Source organism: Ptiloglossa arizonensis, chromosome 14 (assembly GCF_051014685.1).
Source record: "Ptiloglossa arizonensis isolate GNS036 chromosome 14, iyPtiAriz1_principal, whole genome shotgun sequence".
NCBI classification, from domain to species: Eukaryota; Metazoa; Arthropoda; class Insecta; order Hymenoptera; family Colletidae; genus Ptiloglossa; species Ptiloglossa arizonensis.
The window spans coordinates 691546-713207 of NC_135061.1; the positions used below are offsets into that span (position 1 = coordinate 691546).

General features: G+C 41.8%; 1 protein-coding gene across 1 annotated transcript; it reads left to right on the forward strand.

The window, feature by feature from the left end:
• The first annotated feature begins 17312 nt into the window (after positions 1-17312).
• On the forward strand, positions 17313-21215 carry LOC143154309 (uncharacterized). The gene is made up of 4 exons (XM_076326294.1): positions 17313-17482; positions 17568-17714; positions 17882-17956; positions 18039-21215. The coding sequence occupies exons 1-4, from the start codon at positions 17345-17347 to the stop codon at positions 20847-20849; spliced, it is 3171 nt and encodes a 1056-aa protein (XP_076182409.1). The 5' UTR covers positions 17313-17344; the 3' UTR covers positions 20850-21215.
• Positions 21216-21662: the final 447 nt, after the last annotated feature.

Here is a 21662-nt window from a genome sequence, read left to right on the forward strand (position 1 = left end):
CGTATAACGTATAACGTATAACGTATAACGTATAACGTATAACGTATAACGTATAACGTATGACGTATAACGTATAACGTATAACGTATAACGTATAACGTATAACGTATAACGTAAAACGTATAACGTATAACATATAAGGTACAACATATAACGTAATACGTAGAACGTATAACGTGTAACGTGTAGAGCATATTGTATAATGTATAACGTATAACGTATAACGTATAACGTATAAAGTATAACGTATAACGTATAACGTATAACGAATAACGTATAACGTATAACGTATAACGTATAACGTATAACGTATAACGTATAACGTATAACGTATAACGTATAACGTTTAACGTATAACGTATAACGTATAACGTATAACGTATAACGTATAACGTATAACGTATAACGTATAACGTATAACGTATAACGTATAACGTATAACGTATAACGTATAACGTATAACGTATAACGTATAACGTATAACGTATAACGTATAACGTATAACGTATAACGTATAACGTACAACGAATAGCGTATAACGTATAACGTATAATTTATAACGTAAAACTTACACCGTACAACGTGTAACGTGTAACGCGTAGCCTATACCATATAACGTATAACATATAACGTATAATTTATAACGTAAAACTTACACCGTACAACGTGTAACGTGTAACGCATACCCTATACCATATAGCGTATTACGCGTAACCAATGACATATAATGTGTAACGTATAACGTATAACGTATAACGTATCACGTATAACGTATAACGTATAACGTATAACGTATAACATATAAGGTACAACATATAACGTAATACGTAGAACGTATAACGTGTAACGTGTAGAGCATATTGTATAACGTATAACGTATAACGTATAACGTGTAACGTGTAGAGCATATTGTATAACGTATAACGTATAACGTATAAAGTATAACGTATAACGTTCAACGTGTAGCGTATAACGTAAAACGTATGTCGTATAACGTATAACGTATAACGTATAACGTATAACGTATAACGTATAACGTATAACGTATAACGTATAACGTATAACGTATAACGTATAACGTATAACGCATAACGTATAACGTATAACGCATAACGTATAACGCATAACGTATAACGCATAACGTATAACGCATAACGTATAACGCATAACGTATAACGCATAACGTATAACGCATAACGTATAACGTATAACGTATAACGTATAACGTATAACGTATAACGTATAACGTATAAGGTATAACGTATAACGTATAACGTACAACGTACAACGTACAACGTACAACGTACAACGTACAACGTATAACGTACAACGTATAACGTACAACGTATAACGTACAACGTATAACGTACAACGTATAACGTATAACGTATAACGTATAACGTATAACGTATAACGTATAACGTATAACGTATAGCGTATAACGTATAACGTATAACGTATAACGTATAACGTATAACGTATAACGTATAACGTATAACGTACAACGTGTAACGTGTAACGCGTAGCCTATACCATATAACGTATAACATATAACGTATAATTTATAACGTAAAACTTACACCGTACAACGTGTAACGTGTAACGCATACCCTATACCATATAGCGTATTACGCGTAACCAATGACATATAATGTGTAACGTATAACGTATAACGTATAACGTATCACGTATAACGTATAACGTATAACGTATAACGTATAACATATAAGGTACAACATATAACGTAATACGTAGAACGTATAACGTGTAACGTGTAGAGCATATTGTATAACGTATAACGTATAACGTATAACGTGTAACGTGTAGAGCATATTGTATAACGTATAACGTATAACGTATAACGTATAACGTATAACGTATAACGTTCAACGTGTAGCGTATAACGTAAAACGTATGTCGTATAACGTATAACGTATAACGTATAACGTATAACGTATAACGTATAACGTATAACGTATAACGTATAACGTATAACGTATAACGTATAACGTATAACGTATAACGTATAACGTATAACGTATAACGTATAACGTATAACGTATAACGTATAACGTATAACGTATAACGTATAACGTATAACGTATAACGTATAACGTATAACGTATAACGTATAACGTATAACGTATAACGTATAACGTATAACGTATAACGTATAACGTATAACGTATAACGTATAACGTATAACGTATAACGTATAACGTATAACGTATAACGTATAACGTATAACGTATAACGTATAACGTATAACGTATAACGTATAACGTATAACGTATAACGTATAACGTATAACGTATAACGTATAATGTATAACGTATAACGTATAACGTATAACGTATAACGTATAACGTATAACCTATAACGGATAACGTATAACGTATAACGTATTACGTATAAGGTATAACGGATGACGTAACACGTGTAACGTATAACGTATTACGTATAAGGTATAACGGATGACGTATAACGTATAACGTATAACGTATAACGTAAAACGTATAACGTATAACATATAAGGTACAACATATGACGTAATACGTAGAACGTATAACGTGTAACGTGTAGAGCATATTGTATAACGTATAACGTATAACGTATAACGTGTAACGTGTAGAGCATATTGTATAACGTATAACGTATAACGTATAACGTGTAACGTATAACGTTCAACGTGTAGCGTATAACGTACAACGTACAACGTACAACGTATAACGTACAACGTATAACGTACAACATATAACGTATAACGTATAACGTATAACGTATAACGTATAACGTAAAACGTATAACGTATAACGTATAACGTATAACGTATAACGTATAACGTATAACGTATAACGTATAACGTATAACGTATAACGTATAACGTATAACGTATAACGTATAACGTATAACGTATAACGTATAACGTATAACGTATAACGTATAACGTATAACGTATAACGTATAACGTATAGCGTATAACGTATGACGCATGACGCATAACGTATAACGTGTAACGTATAACGTGTAACGTATAACGCATTGCCTTATACCGTATAACGTATAACGTGAAACGAATAACGTATAACGTATAACGTATAACGTATAACGTATAACGTATAACGTATAACGTATAACGTATAACGTATAACGTATAACGTATAACGTATAACGTATAACGTATAACGTATAACGTATAACGTATAACGTACAACGTATAACGTGCAACGTATAACGTACAACGTACAACGTGCAACGTATAACGTACAACGTATAACGTACAACGTACAACGTACAACGTACAACGTACAACGTACAACGTACAACGTACAACGTACAACGTATAACGTACAACGTACAACGTACAACGTATAACGTACAACGTATAACGTACAACGTATAACGTACAACGTATAACGTACAACGTATAACGTACAACGTATAACGTACAACGTATAACGTAGAACGTATAACGTAGAACGTATAACGTAGAACGTATAACGTAGAACGTATAACGTATAACGTATAACGTATAACGTATAACGTATAACGTATAACGTATAACGTATAACGTATAACGTATAACGTATAACGTATAACGTATAACGTATAACGTATAACGTATAACGTATAACGTATAACGTATAACGTATAACGTATAACGTATAACGTATAACGTATAACGTATAACGTATAACGTATAACGTATAACGTATAACGTATAACGTATAACGTATAACGTATAACGTATAACGTATAACGTATAACGTATAACGTATAGCGTATAACGTATGACGCATGACGCATAACGTATAACGTGTAACGTATAACGTGTAACGTATAACGCATTGCCTTATACCGTATAACGTATAACGTGAAACGAATAACGTATATTGTATAACGTATAACGTATAACGTATAACGTATAACGTATATCGTATAACGCATAACGTATAACGCATAACGTATAACGCATAACGTATAACGCATAACGTATAACGCATAACGTATAACGCATAACGTATAACGCATAACGTATAACGCATAACGTATAACGCATAACGTATAACGCATAACGTATAACGCATAACGTATAACGCATAACGTATAACGCATAACGTATAACGCATAACGTATAACGCATAACGTATAACGCATAACGTATAACGCATAACGTATAACGCATAACGTATAACGCATAACGTATAACGCATAACGTATAACGCATAACGTATAACGTATAACGTATAACGTATAACGTATAACGTATAACGTATAACGTATAACGTATAACGTATAACGTATAACGTATAACGTATAACGTATAACGTATAACGTATAACGTGTAACGTATAACGTATAGCGTATAACGTATAACGTATAACGTGTAACGTATAACGCGTAACGTATAACGCATTGCCTTATACCGTATAACGTATAACGTGAAACGAATAACGTATATTGTATAACGTATAACGTATAACGTATAACGTATAACGTATAACGTATAACGTATAACGTATAACGTATAACGTATAACGCATAACGTATAACGTATAACGCATAACGTATAACGCATAACGTATAACGCATAACGTATAACGCATAACGTATAACGCATAACGTATAACGCATAACGTATAACGTATAACGTATAACGTATAACGTATAACGTATAACGTATAACGTATAAGGTATAACGTATAACGTATAACGTACAACGTACAACGTACAACGTACAACGTACAACGTACAACGTATAACGTACAACGTATAACGTACAACGTATAACGTACAACGTATAACGTACAACGTATAACGTATAACGTATAACGTATAACGTATAACGTATAACGTATAACGTATAACGTATAGCGTATAACGTATAACGTATAACGTATAACGTATAACGTATAACGTATAACGTATAACGTATAACGTATAACGTATAGCGTATAACGTATGACGCATGACGCATAACGTATAACGTGTAACGTATAACATATAACGTGTAACGTGTAGAGCATATGTTATAACGTATAACGTATAACGTATAACGTATAACGTATAACGTATAACGTATAACGTATAACGTATAACGTATAACGTATAACGTATAACGTATAACGTATAACGTATAACGTATAACGTGTAACGTATAACGTGTAACGTATAACGCATTGCCTTATACCGTATAACGTATAACGTGAAACGAATAACGTATATTGTATAACGTATAACGTATAACGTATAACGTATAACGTATAACGTATAACGCATAACGTATAACGCATAACGTATAACGCATAACGTATAACGCATAACGTATAACGCATAACGTATAACGCATAACGTATAACACATAACGTATAACGCATAACGTATAACGTATAACGTATAACGTATAACGTATAACGTATAACGTATAACGTGTAACGTATAACGTATAACGTATAACGTATAACGTATAACGTATAACGTATAACGTATAACGTATAACGTATAACGTATAACGTATAACGTATAACGTATAACGTATAACGTATAACGTATAACGTATAACGTATAACGTATAACGTGTAACGTATAACGTATAACGTATAACGTATAACGTATAACGTATAGCGTATAACGAAGGACGCATGACGCATAACGTATAACGTGTAACGTATAACGTGTAACGTATAACGCATTGCCTTATACCGTATAACGTATAACGTGAAACGAATAACGTATATTGTATAACGTATAACGTATAACGTGTAACGTATAACGTGTAACGTATAACGCATTGCCTTATACCGTATAACGTATAACGTGAAACGAATAACGTATATTGTATAACGTATAACGTATAACGTATAACGTATAACGTATAACGTATAACGTACAACGTATAACGTACAACGTATAACGTACAACGTATAACGTACAACGTATAACGTATAACGTATAACGTATAACGTATAACGTATAACGTATAACGTATAACGTATAACGTATAACGTATAACGTATAACGTATAACGTATAACGTATAACGTATAACGTATAACGTATAACGTATAACGTATAACGTATAACGTGTAACGTGAAACGTATAACGTGTAACGTATTACGTATAACCTATAACGGATAACGTATAACGTATAACGTATAACGTATAACGTTTAACGTATAACGTATAACGTATAACGTATAACGTATAACGTATAACGTATAACGTATAACGTATAACGTATAACGTATAACGTATAACGTATAACGTATAACGTAAAACGTATGTCGTATAACGTATAACGTATAACGTAAAACGTATGTCGTATAACGTATAACGTATAACGTATAACGTATAACGTATAACGTATAACGTATAACTTATAACGTATAACGTATAACGTATAACGTATAACGTATAACGTATAACGTTTAACGTATAACGTATAACGTATAACGTATAACGTATAACGTATAACGTATAACGTACAACGAATAGCGTATAACGTATAACATATAACGTATAATTTATAACGTAAAACTTACACCGTACAACGTGTAACGTGTAACGCGTAGCGTATACCATATAACGTATAACATATAACGTATAATTTATAACGTAAACTTACACCGTACAACGTGTAACGTGTAACGCATACCCTATACCATATAGCGTATTACGCGTAACCAATGACATATAATGTGTAACGTATAACGTATAACGTATAACGTATCACGTATAACGTATAACGTATAACGTATAACGTATAACGTATAACGTATAACGTATAACGTATGACGTATAACGTATAACGTATAACGTATAACGTATAACGTATAACGTATAACGTAAAACGTATAACGTATAACATATAAGGTACAACATATAACGTAATACGTAGAACGTATAACGTGTAACGTGTAGAGCATATTGTATAATGTATAACGTATAACGTATAACGTATAACGTATAAAGTATAACGTATAACGTATAACGTATAACGAATAACGTATAACGTATAACGTATAACGTATAACGTATAACGTATAACGTATAACGTATAACGTATAACGTATAACGTTTAACGTATAACGTATAACGTATAACGTATAACGTATAACGTATAACGTATAACGTATAACGTATAACGTATAACGTATAACGTATAACGTATAACGTATAACGTATAACGTATAACGTATAACGTATAACGTATAACGTATAACGTATAACGTATAACGTATAACGTATAACGTACAACGAATAGCGTATAACGTATAACGTATAATTTATAACGTAAAACTTACACCGTACAACGTGTAACGTGTAACGCGTAGCCTATACCATATAACGTATAACATATAACGTATAATTTATAACGTAAAACTTACACCGTACAACGTGTAACGTGTAACGCATACCCTATACCATATAGCGTATTACGCGTAACCAATGACATATAATGTGTAACGTATAACGTATAACGTATAACGTATCACGTATAACGTATAACGTATAACGTATAACGTATAACATATAAGGTACAACATATAACGTAATACGTAGAACGTATAACGTGTAACGTGTAGAGCATATTGTATAACGTATAACGTATAACGTATAACGTGTAACGTGTAGAGCATATTGTATAACGTATAACGTATAACGTATAAAGTATAACGTATAACGTTCAACGTGTAGCGTATAACGTAAAACGTATGTCGTATAACGTATAACGTATAACGTATAACGTATAACGTATAACGTATAACGTATAACGTATAACGTATAACGTATAACGTATAACGTATAACGTATAACGTATAACGTATAACGTATAACGTATAACGTATAACGTATAACGTATAACGTATAACGTATAACGTATAACGTATAACGTATAACGTATAACGTATAACGTATAACGTATAACGTATAACGTATAACGTATAACGTATAACGTATAACGTATAACGTATAACGTATAACGTATAACGTATAACGTATAACGCATAACGTATAACGTATAACGTATAACGTATAACGTATAACGTTCAACGTGTAGCGTATAACGTAAAACGTATGTCGTATAACGTATAACGTATAACGTATAACGTATAACGTATAACGTATAACGTATAACGTATAACGTATAACGTATAACGTATAACGTATAACGTATAACGTATAACGTATAACGTATAACGTATAACGTATAACGTATAACGTATAACGTATAACGTATAACGTATAACGTATAACGTATAACGTATAACGTATAACGTATAACGTATAACGTATAACGTATAACGTATAACGTATAACGTATAACGTATAACGTATAACGTATAACGTATAACGTATAACGTATAACGTATAACGTATAACGTATAACGTATAACGTATAACGTATAACGTATAACGTATAACGTATAACGTATAACGTATAACGTATAACGCATAACGTATAACGTATAACGTATAACGTATAACGTATAACGTTCAACGTGTAGCGTATAACGTAAAACGTATGTCGTATAACGTATAACGTATAACGTATAACGTATAACGTATAACGTATAACGTATAACGTATAACGTATAACGTATAACGTATAACGTATAACGTATAACGTATAACGTATAACGTATAACGTATCACGTATAACGTATAACGTATAACGTATAACGTATAACATATAAGGTACAACATATAACGTAATACGTAGAACGTATAACGTGTAACGTGTAGAGCATATTGTATAACGTATAACGTATAACGTATAACGTGTAACGTGTAGAGCATATTGTATAACGTATAACGTATAACGTATAACGTGTAACGTATAACGTTCAACGTGTAGCGTATAACGTAAAACGTATGTCGTATAACGTATAACGTATAACGTATAACGTATAACGTATAACGTATAACGTATAACGTATAACGTATAACGTATAACGTATAACGTATAACGTATAACGTATAACGTATAACGTATAACGTATAACGTATAACGTATAACGTATAGCGTATAACGTATGACGCATGTCGCATAACGTATAACGTGTAACGTATAACGTGTAACGTATAACGCATTGCCTTATACCGTATAACGTATAACGTGAAACGAATAACGTATAACGTATAACGTATAACGTATAACGTATAACGTATAACGTATAACGTATAACGTATAACGTATAACGTATAACGTATAACGTATAACGTATAACGTATAACGTATAACGTATAACGTATAACGTATAACGTATAACGTATAACGTATAACGTATAACGTGTAACGTATAACGTGTAACGTATAACGCATAACGTATAACGTATAACGTATAACGTATAACGTATAACGTATAACGTATAGCGTATAACGTATAACGCATAGCCTATACCGTCTAACGAATAACGTGAAGCGAATATCGTTAAACGCATAACGTATAAGGATTTTGTGTCGAAAATCAGCGGTGTATTGTTTCCCGGTGACATCGGTTCGGATAAAAAATCTAGAGCTATCCAAACGTCAGGCACACCAGCTCGTAGCTCGCATCCTTCAACACGCTGCTTTGTGCCCAAAGTGTGTGGGCGTCGTGTCCGTCCTCCAGATAACAAAGAAGAACTGTTCGTGTCCTGCCGAAAATTTCAAAGCCCCAGCAGCGAATTGCTTCCTGGTGGCATCGGTCCGGAACAAAAATCTCGATCTATCCACACGCTGGGCACACCACCGTGTAGCTGGCATTCTACAACACGCTGCTGTGTGCCCAATGTGAGTGGTCGTCTCGTCTTTTCTCGAGATAATAGAGAAGAAGGGTTCGAGACGTGTCGAAAATTTCAAAGCTCCAGCGGCGTAATGCTTCCCGCTGACATCGGTCCGGAACAAAAATTTCGAGCTATTCACATGTTAGGCACACCACGCGTAGCTGGCATCCTACAACATGCTGCTGTGTGCCGAAAGTGTGTGGTCGTCGTGTCCGTTCTCGAGATTATAGAGAATAACTCTACCGAGACGTGTCGAAAACTTCAAAGTCGGAGCGGTGTATCGCTTCCCATTGACATCAGTCCGAAACAAATGTCTCGAGCTATCTACACCTTAGGCACATCACCGCGTAGCTGGCATTCTACAACACGCAGCTGTGTGCTCAAAGTGTATGGTTGTCTTGTCCGTTCTCGAGATAATAGAAAAGAACTGTTCGAGACGTGCCGAAAATTTCAAAGTCCCAACGGCGTGGTGGCCACCACCTCGCGAGGGCTGACTACAGCCTCCGTGAGGTCGGTTGGCCAGGCCGCGACGGAGGCGCGGAGGGCTCTCCAGGAGCTGGGACGCCGTGTCCCAGCTGCCTTGGAGTACACGAACGCCCAATTGAGGCAGCGTGTGGAAGCATTGCAAGATGAGCTTGCGTGCTCGCGGAGGGAGACGGACGCCCTTAAGAGGCGCCCTCATCCGGGGCCGACGGGCGAGTGCACGTGTGGGAGAGGGAAAGCGGGAGCTCCCCCCACACCAGCGACGTCCATGAGGAGCATCGAGCTCCTCATGGACGCCAAGATGGCGGCCATGATGGCCGTCATCCGCGGGGAAATCCGGACGGCGCTTCGCCCCAAGGGCGGAGCGCCGGCGGGACCGAGGACCGGGCCCGGGAAACAACCGGGGGGCGGGGGCACAAATGCCTCCGCCGCCGCCCCCATCCGGTCCCTTGTGGACGGAGGTCCTGGGCCGAAAGGAAAAAAGGACGGCGAGGAGGGCGGCCCGGGTGCCGCCGCCTCCCCCGCCGGTTGCCCCGAAGAGGGACGGAAAGGCGGGGAAGGCGAAGCCCCGTCTGAGACGCCCCCCTTCAACGGCAGCAGTCATGCTGACCGTCCCGGAGGGGGGGGGGCGTCTCCTACGGGGAGGTGATGGCGGCGGCCAAGGAGAAGATATCCTTGGCCGCACTCGCCATCGAGTCGGTCCGCCCGAGATGGGCGGTGACGGGGGCGCTCATGCTGCGCGTGAGCGGCCCCGACAACGCAGCCAGGGCGGACCGACTGGCCGAAAAGCTGGGCGAGGCCTTGGCACCCCGGGGTGTCAGGGTCGCCCGGCCCACAAAAAGCGCGGAGCTGCGCGTTTGTGGGCTGGACGACTCGGTCACCCGGGAGGAGGTGGCCGGGGCGCTGGCCCAAGCCGGTAGCTGCTCTGAGGGGGACATCCGGACCGGGGAGGTCCGGCGGTCCTCCTCCGGCCTGGGAGCGGTGTGGGCACGGTGCCCTCTTCCGGCTGCCCGGAAGTTAGAAGCAGTCGGGAGGATCGTGGTGGGGTGGGTGTCGGCGAGGATCGAGGTCCTCGCCCAACGCCCACTCCAGTGGTACCGCTGCCTGGAGACGGGCCATGTCAGGCAGCGGTGCACCTCCGCGGTGGACCGCATCGGTGCTTGTTACCGCTGCGGTGCCGAAGGCCACCGCGCGAGCCACTGCGCGGCGGCCCCCAAGTGCCCGCTGTGTGCGGACATGGGGAGACCCGCCGCGCACCGAATAGGGGGGAAGCAGTGTACCCCCCCATCCCGACGAGGGCAGAGGAGGGGGGCGCCGGGGCCGCTCCCGGCGCCGGTGAGAGTAGCCCCAGCTGCGAGCGCCGCGGCGCCCGCGGACCTGGCCGCGACCGCCGCGACGGCCGCAAAGAAGGGGTCGGAGGCGGCGACGGCGTTGATGTCCGCGATGGAGGTGGACATTGGCCCCGCCGCCGTCCTCACGGAGGTGCCACCAGGAGGCGGTGAGGAGGCCATCAATTAATGGCTCCCCGCCTCCTCCTGCAGGCCAACCTCAACCACTGCCGCGCAGCGCAGGACCTAATGTGTCAGACGCTGGCGGAGTGGGGGGGTGGTCTAGCAGTCGCTGCCGAGCCGTACCGCGTCCCCGACCATCCGCATTGGATGGGGGATGCGGACGGCTTGGTGGCGGCTGTGTGGCAGGGCGGTGACGGGTCCCCTCCGTTCTCCTTACTGGAGAGCGGGGCGGGATTCATCGCCGTCCAGTGGGGGGGAGTCGCCGTGGTGGGGTGCTACGTTTCGCCCAACTGCGGCCTTGCTGCCTTCGAGCAGTACTTGGCCGGGGTGGGGGCGTGCCTCACAAGGATTGCGCCCCGGCCGGTGCTGGTCCTGGGGGACTTCAATGCCTGGTCTGTGGCATGGGGGTCCCCCAGGACCAATCGGAGGGGCGAGGCTCTGGGCGACTGGGCGGCGGGCTTCGACCTCCGGTTGATTAACCGGGGGTCGGAGCTGACGTGCGTGCGGCGCGGGGGAGGGTCCATAGTGGATTTGACGTTTGGATCCCCCGGCGCCGCGCGTATGGTGTCCGGGTGGGACGTGGTGGTGGGGGAGGAGACATTATCGGACCACCGGTATATCCGCGTGGTCCTGACCGCCCCCGAGGCCGCCGCGGCCCCACACCGACACCTCCGCCCGGGAGCGGGTAGCGCCCCACCACGCAGATGGGCGCTTCGGCGCCTTGACAAGGACGTCCTGGTGGCAGCCGCTCTAGCCGAAACCTGGCCTCGACGGGAGACCAGGCTGCCCGACCTGGAGGGGGCCGTGGCTCGGCTCGGGAGCGCCGTCGCGCGCATTTGCGACGCGGCGATGCCCCGGGCCGGGCCGCGGTCTCCTCGTCGGGCGGTGTACTGGTGGTCGGGCGAAATCGGGGAATTGCGGACAGCATGCGTCCGGGCCCGACGCCAGTACACCCGCGCGCGTCGTCGGGCCGGACGGAACGGCGACGACGGCGCGCGGGCGGGGGCGGCGGAACTGTAGGAGTCCTATCGCGCGGAAAAGAGGGCTCTGCAGGTCGCCATCAAACGGGCCAAGGCCCAGAGCTGGAAGGAGCTCCTCGAGACCCTCGAGCGGGATCCATGGGGGCGCCCATACCGGATAGTTCTGAATAAACTCCGGCCATGGGCTCCCCCGATCACCGAGGGTCTCGACCCCCAGCTCTTGAGGGACGTGGTCGACACGCTCTTCCCGATCGTGGGGGAGAGCGGGCCACGTCCCTCTGCGGACCCGACCACCTGGTCCGCCGAGCTGGGGGTCTCGGCTGGGGAGCTAGCCGCGGCCATCCGAAGACTCGGGGCGAAGGATACTGCCCCGGGTCCTTCGGGAGTGCCCGGCCGAGTCTGGGTCTTGGCCGCGGACGTCCTGGGTGACGGCCTCCGGGAGCTATTCGACCGCTGCCTGGAGGCGGGGCGATTCCCCTCCGCATGGAAGGTGGCCCGAATGGTCCTCCTCCGGAAAGAGGGTAGGCCCGCGGACTCTCCGTCCGCGTACCGGCCGATTTGCCTGCTCGACGATGTGGGCAAGCTCCTAGAAAGAGTCGTAGCGGCCCGCATCGTCGGGCACCTGTCGCGGGGTGGGCCCGGGCTGGCGGAGTGCCAGTTCGGGTTCCGGGAGGGCCGGTCGACGATCGACGCGATTCGACGCGTCCGGTCCCTCTCGGCCTCGGCGGTCTCCCGGGGTGGGGTGGCATTGGCGGTGTCCTTGGACATCGCCAATGCGTTTAACACCCTACCCTGGGAGGCGATTAGGCGGGGGCTTGAGGAACATCGAGTCCCCGCCTACCTTAGGGCAGTCGTCGAGGACTACCTCCGCGACAGGTGGATCGAGTATCCGGGCCGGTGCGGGACGGAGAGGAGAGCGGTGTACTCCGGGGTTCCGCAGGGGTCGGTGTTAGGACCCCTGCTGTGGAGCCTCGGGTACGACACCGTCCTGCGGGCCGAAGACCTCCCCGACGGCGTCAGCCTGACGTGTTACGCGGACGACACCTTGTTGTTGGCCGTCGGGGGGGACTGGAGGGGGGCTGTTCGGGCCGCCGAGGACGGTGCCCGGCGCGTCGTCTCCCGGATCAGGGGGATCGGTTTGGAGGTGGCTCTCCACAAAACCGAGGTACTCGGGATGTATAGACCCCGGGGAGAGCCGCCTCCCCCCCTGATCCGGGTGGGTGAGATAGACGTCGAGGTGGGGTCTCAGATGAAATATCTGGGACTTCACCTCGACAGCCACTGGCGCTTCGAGGGCCATTTCCGGGCCCTGGCCCCGCGGTTGGAGGGGATAGCTGGCGCTTTGGGCCGTATCCTCCCCAACCTGCGGGGCCCGAGTGACCGGGTTCGCCGCCTCTACGCGGGAATGGTCCACTCGGTGGCCCTATACGGGGCCCCCGTTTGGGCGGGCGACCTGGCCGCCTCCCGGCGCAGCAAGGTATTGCTGCGCCGGGTTCAAAGGCGGCTTGCACTTCGGATCGCCCGGGGGTACCGGACCGTTTCGTATGAGGCGGCGAGCGTCCTGTCAGGGCTACCCCCGGCGGACTTGATCGCGGGCGTGCGTGCGGCTTTCTACGAGGGCCGCATGCGCGCCCGCGAGGATGGGGTGGTCCTGGCGGGATGCGAGGTGGAGGCCCTCAAGCGCCAGGCCCGGGAGTCTATGCTGCAGCTTTGGCAGCAGCGGCTGGCCGAGCCGTTGTTCGGCCAGAGGACTGTCGGGGCTATCCGGCCGGTCCTGTTTGAGTGGCTGGGTAGGCGCTTCGGCTCACTCACCTACCGGTTGGTGCAGGTGCTGTCCGGACACGGATGCTTCGGACAGTACCTGTGCCGAGTCGGTGTGGAAGAGGCGGCGCGCTGCTGGCACTGTCCAGCGGACGAGGACACGGCGCAACACACCCTCGAGGTGTGTCCAGCCTGGGGGGTGGAGCGCCGTGTCCTCACGGCCGTGATTGGGGCGGATCTCTCGCTGCCGGGCGTGGTACGGGCCATGCTCGGCAGCGAGCCGCATTCGCGAGAGGGGGAGACTGCGAGAGAGGCCTCGTCCGAGGCCGGGGGCGGGTAGGCCTCCGGAAGGGCCGGGGAGGCCACCCTGAGAGCGGCGGGCGGGGGTACGTAGCCCTTGAGTCTCGTGCCACCGCCCGTCGCCTAAGGGGGGAGAAATAAGGGACGGCGACGCTCTCGAGGGCGGAGAGGCCAGAGCCGCCCTCGGGAGCGTACGAACCGGGGTGCAGCCGCGCCGACGGCGCGGTCCTAGAACCGTGCCTCCGGCCCGGCTATGGGGGCCGTGGGCGGTCGTGAGTGTGGGACTCACGGCCGCCCTCGGGCGGCCCCCGGGAGTGGGATGACGGAGCAGTGTGGCCCTGCTCCGCCGTCGGGCGCCAGAGCGCCGAGGAGAAAGCAGGGAAGGGAGGGTGAAGTACCCCCTCCCTTCCCTGGAACGGGAGGACACGGGCGCGAGAGCCCTGCACGGGGGGGCACCTGATGATATGATGTTTTCGGTCCCAGGTGCTCCCCCTGCATAGTGCGAGGATGGCCACCGTGGTGGGTTTTAGTGGGCAGGTCCCGCACCCGTTGGGTTTCCTTCCGGGCGCGGGGAATCCCACACTCCCCCCGCCCCTCCCCAGGCGGCGGGGGGGTCTTTCGAAGATTTCCCCCACGTATAAAAAAAAAAAAAAAAAAAAAAAAAAAGTCCCAGCGGCGTATTGCTTCCCGGTGATATCGGTCCGGAACAAAAATGTTGAGATATCCACGAGTTAGGCACACCTCCTCGTAGCTGGCATCCTACAACACGCTGCTGTGTGCCCAAAGTGTGTGGTCCTCGTGTCCGTTCTCGAGATTATAAAGAATAACTCTACCGAGACGTGTCGAAAACTTCAAAGTCGCAGCGGTGTATCGCTTCCCAGTGACATCAGTCCGAAACAAAAGTCTCGAGCTATCTACACGTTAGGCACATCACCGCGTAGCTGGCATCCTACAACACGCTGCTGTGTGCCCAAAGTGTGTGGTCCTCGTGTCCGTTCTCGAGATAATAGAGAATAACCGTATCGTGCCGTGTCGAAGACTTCGAAGTCGCAGCGGCGTATTGCTTCCCGGTGACATCGGTCCGGATTGTAGGAATCCATTCGCAAGGTATACGATTTTAGAGCGAAGAAAAGGTGAAGAAAGCATCAATTTTATCGCAATCGTTCTCCTATGACTAAAGCCCAAGATCGACGAGAAATCTAGCAAAAATTCCAAAATTTGTTCGAATATCCTGCAAAATATCAATTCGCGGAAATTCTTGGAATTTAGACCCTGCTAGAGATAGATGGAAGCAAAATTCCATGGAAGTTTGCAATTGGTACTTGTTCTATAGCATGAAGTGATTCAACCTATTTATCACTAATTTGCTAGATAGTGAATGTAGTCCTTGTGTCGGCATCTAGCGTTGAAAATGGAAGCTATTCCTCTACAAACTTGGACATGTAGCTGTAGATTGTGCCACCTGTACTATTTATACCTAGTATTAAATGAGTGAGAGATCGCGAATTCTCAGGGAACGAGTCTCTTTTTAGATAAATGAACCATTGAGTTTTGTAGTAAGAAATAATTAAATGAATAATATTAAGTGAAATTGTTGATCATAAAACATATTTGGACGCCATTTGAATATGACAATTCCTGCATTCTATTCTGTTACCATGGTACTAAAATCACTGACAAGTTATAAGAGGTGTTTTATATTAGCGGAGTTTTTATCATACAATTTGAAATACCGTGATTTCGTCTCTGTACATCTTTTATGGTTCTATCAAACCTGTTGTAAAGTTCAGATTATAATATCTAGTTTAAGAATCTAGTAATAAGAATATAAAGTTCGAAGAAATGCGTATATAGTGATATATCTTGATGTGAACGACGACAGTGTCGTGTGGTCTTTCTGACTCTGGGCTTGGAACTCGACTAAAAAGAAAAGCCAAAAATGGAAAACGACCAAACCATTGACCGCGTGGCGGACGACCCTTCCGCGCCAATACGGAGATAGTTCTTAAAACTGACATCGACATCTGGCACCCTTAAGATCATTGTTGCATTCACTCCAACAAAACCTCTCAGTCTCAGGAAATATTGTAATACTGTAAGTTTCATTTATTCTCATAGATGATATTTAAAATATTTTAGTAACGTGAAACTGCAAATATTTTTTAAGTTACAGTTACCCTAATAGTTTAATTTTATTTTCCAACTCAAATTTATTCTCAGACCCTCTTATTCTGTGTAATATGTATCTTATATTCAAAGGGAAAAATGGTCACACAACACTTGAAATTATTGTATCTCGTTCTTTGACATATTATATAAATTTACATCAAAGAAATGGAAACTGTATAACGTTAATTCGAAATTAAGCATACTTCGTGAACTAAAACTCGATATCGATATGTTCAAGCTATTATTGTAGCACCCGCCGTTAGAGGGCCTTAACTTTTAACCGCTGATTCGCTCCTCAGTTCAGACTATTTGGTATCATTAGTGGAGATACGTATAATCTGGTTTAATATTTTATATAAGACAAAGAAAATGTCGAGGAAACGTAAATTATCGAACATAAAAGAAAGATGTCGTATTTGTTTAGTTGACAATGGTTGTATGAGTGATCTGTTTGACGAAGTCCTGCAATCGAAATTGAACGATTTGACAAAGTGCACTTCTATCAATGTATGTTTACATTATTTTCTTTTTAATTCGTACTCAAAGTTTTATACTTTCTTCTATTGTATAACTGAATAATTTTTCTGTGTAGATCAAGGACGAACATGGTTTACCAAACATTATTTGCCACGTATGTTTTTATAAGTTGGATATGTGGAACGAGTTTAAAGAACAATTTATACGGTCAAATCAGATGTTATTAAGTCAGTTGGAGCTTGTGGAAATCTCTGATAATGCGGTAAAAATATTAAGCCCAAGGAAAATAGTAATTTTAAGAAGCTAACTTAATAATAATTGTACAAACTAACCTTAATTATATGTAGATTATTAGATTTTAGTTTTTCATTATATACAGTAGTTTTGCGCAGTATTCTAACATAATGTCAGCTCTTCTTTTTACATTAGAATTCACAACTTAAAAGAACTTATCATGATTTACAACAAAGTGCAGAAGACAGCCTTACCGATACTTCCGAGAAGGTATTTTGTATATTAATGTTTAAGTTTTAAAAATATTTCTAAAATTTATTTTTGTAAACGTATTATATTGATTTCTTTGTAGAAGAAATTAAAACCTGAAGTACCACCATTAATACCTTTGGAGTTCGCAAATATAGATTGTGTAACCAACCAAACAATGCTAAAGGAAATGTATGTAACTGAAGATGATGTTACATCTTCAAAGGATTCTTCGCAAAAAGCTCATGCTTCTAATGATGATAAATGTAAAAATGAAGATCATGAAAGTAAAGATAATATTCAATTGAAACCATCGTTGGTTCCTATGAAAGTAAAAATGCTAACTGGAAGACGCAGTAGAACAACAGAACAAAGGAAAGCATCAACCAAAAGATGGGTTGCACGAAAGAAAGCCCTTTTAGCAGCTACAGGAGAAAGTGTATCGGATACTGATTCCATGGGATCGGATGATACTCAATTATCACCAGTACAGAAAGCACGAGCAAAGACTAATATGGATATAGAAGCTGAAAAACAAAAAAGAGTAGCTAGAGCATTAAAACAGCTTGAAACTAATATGACGGACAAATATTCTATTAAACATGATAAAGATTATATTATGTCTGTAGATACTGATTCCGATACACGAAGAACAAGATCACTCAAGGATGTTAACTCTGATGTTTCTTTAACGGATAAAAATACTTCTGTAAAAGATTCTACTGAACAAGATGAAATAAAAAAGGATAAAGGCCCTCAAGATGATTTAAAAGCGAAAGAAAATTCTTCTGTACCATTACCAGAAAAACCTGTTACAGAGAAGTTGCCAAAGAAAAATGAAACAGAAATTACTCAAGATATATTCACTCCATGTTCGGTCAAATCAGAATTAGAAATTGGAGATGCTACATATATTGTTACTTCTACTTTAATGCTTGCAGAACCACATTATCTAAACAAAGCAAATTTGCATAATCTATCAAAAGAGTATAAAAACGATAGTATTGAACAAAATTCTCAAGATAAAAATACTGACATTATTGATGCTGTACAACTTCGTAGAATAAATCCAATTCCAACAGATTCTAGCGATAAAAAGTGTATCGAACGATGTTTGAACATAGAAGTCGAAGGTACAGAGATAGAAGCTTTAAAACGTGTGCAAGTTGAGCTAGCTGGATTTGTAGAGAAAGAAATGAAACAGAGATTATTTGGAGTAACTAATGATGATGCCAAAAAGGATAAAACAGAAAATGGTTGTAAAAATTCATACCAAACTTTAGATCAACAATTGAAAAATATAATTGAAAAAACAATAAAAAAAAATTTTGAATCTTCTATGATGAGAAGCTGTGGTTCAGGATTTAATTCATCTACTCAGAAACCAGGAAGAGTTTCACCCACATTTGTAAAAGAGGTAGTAGATTCTAAAAAATACCAGCCAAAAGTTGTATTGAAACGTTTAGATATAACCAAAGAAAGTAAACAGCGACATATTAATAACATGCATATTGTAGCTAAACGAACTGTCAAAAATAAACTTGGTGGTCCATTCAGCATGGTTTCTCATAAACGACAAAGTGTACCACCGATAAGATACAATGATTATAATACTTCTGCTTTGGATTCTGATTCTGATTTATCGGGTGAAGTATCCGAAACATCCAGAACGGAAAATAATCATAATGCACAGAAGTTGCAAGAAATTGCAAGAGGACAAGTTACTACTACATTGAAACAAGTAGAAGACTCTAAAGCAGATTCTAATGTTACAATTTCTGGATCTGCTATGAGAAATGAAGAGAAATTAGAAAATCAAGAAAATGTTTTTAAGACAAACTCGCCTCTTGATGAAAAACATGTATGTGGTGTATGTGAGCAGTCGTTTAACAGTCGTAACGATGTTGCGGCACATGTTCGCATACATAAAACAGAGTCCACTACTGCACCTCGACATAATAAACATAAAATGATGCGATGTAAAAGGTGCCATGAAATAGTTGAAGCTAGATTTGTTAAAGCTCATGTATGTAAATCTACAAAGCAGCAAACTCACAAGTGTTATGTGTGCAACTCTACATTCCGAACTGAAAAGCTTCTTGTGCGCCATTTAGAAAGTCACGATCAGTCTGAATTTAATATAGAAAATATAACAAAAGGAGAGTCTCAAAAGTTAACCAATGTGAATGTCTTGCAAAATTCTAAAGAAACAGTATATTTACAATCGGAAAACTCTGAACTTTTAAAAGGGGACAATAGCATACTTATAAAATCAGATAGCCCAAGAATTGAAATAAGCAATGTTCAGTCAGAAAAAATAGGTATAACCAAAGGAATGAAAGGAGATAATGTGCAAGGAGTGGAGAAACAAAAAGAGACATACACTTGTTTTGTATGTGACAAAATATTTACAGATGAAGAAATACTGAAAGACCATTTACAAAAACATTGCGATGATATGAGTGAAGATGATCAAAGCACAGGTAAAGAACAATATCAGTGTGCAATTTGTGGTGATTCGTTAGATTCTGAGGATGCACTTGAAGCTCATGTTGAAAAACATTTGTTTGACGAGGAAGATGACAATCCCAATCTTATTAACATTGCTAATGATAATGATAAATCAGATGATGATCCTTATCATTGTCTCCAATGTGCAGAATCATTTAATTCAGAAATGTTATTAGAAATGCACATGCAAGCTCACGAAGAAGAAGCTGCAATAGCAGAATGGGAGAAACAAGGAATAAAAGCTTATGAATATCAATGTATGATTTGTGATGATCTGTTTGAAACAGAAGAAGAATTATCTGAACATTTAGATATACATAATGGAAATGCACACGTTTGTCAATTATGTGAAAAGCCGTTTTCAAGTCTTGAAGATTTACAGCAACATGTTGCAACTCATTGATATAATTGATTACTGACTATTTTTACATTAATCTCTTAAAACATGAAGATTATGGGTTAAGTAAGAAGCTTTACATATGGTGAGAAAGGTACCCCTGTATATAATATTCATAAACTTAATAACAATTTATGCATTAAAGAAAAATTTAATACAAAGCGATGTTTATCATAATATCGTTTCATTTTGTTTAAAAATATCCTACAAACATAAATGTAGTTAAAGGTATCTCTAATATAATAAGTACAAATTTTGCATGATAATTCACGCATGTATTGAACCGTTTAGAAACATAATTTCTAAATATATACATAAATTGTTTGTATGTATTTCATAATGCATTAGACTTTAGTATCCTCTATATTAATATATCTTCATATGCAAACAAAATTTACAAATGTTGAAAGTTTATATAAGTAATAAATAATACAAGAACAGGTTCCACATAAAATAAATATAAGGATTTTAGTTACGGTAATTATGTTACCATACAATTTTATAGCAATTTATAAAGGATTCGTTTGTGATATATGCCGATAATGTAATGTCTTCTATATGTGTATAAATGCATAGATTTTGTGTATATAGTAATATTTAATAAAGTACAGTTTTATTTCCAATAAATACCAACTGTTTATACATAAATAAAGTACAGTTTTATTTTCAACAAATATGAATTGTAATATAAAATCTACGCGATGAAATATTCAAGAAGAACGAATTAGAAATAGGATTAATTAAATAATCTCTCGTGTATAAACTGTAACGTATTTTGTTGATTGGAATTTAACATGTATATTAATGAGTATGCAAATA

Bases quoted from the DNA above. Each gene is read 5' to 3' on its own strand.
- LOC143154309 (XM_076326294.1), top strand. From the start codon at position 17,345: ATGTCGAGGAAACGTAAATTATCGAACATAAAAGAAAGATGTCGTATT. The intron at 17,483-17,567 runs GTATGTTTACAT...TTTTCTGTGTAG, and splicing joins CAAAGTGCACTTCTATCAAT to ATCAAGGACGAACATGGTTT. The intron at 17,715-17,881 runs GTAAAAATATTA...TTTTTACATTAG, and splicing joins TGGAAATCTCTGATAATGCG to AATTCACAACTTAAAAGAAC.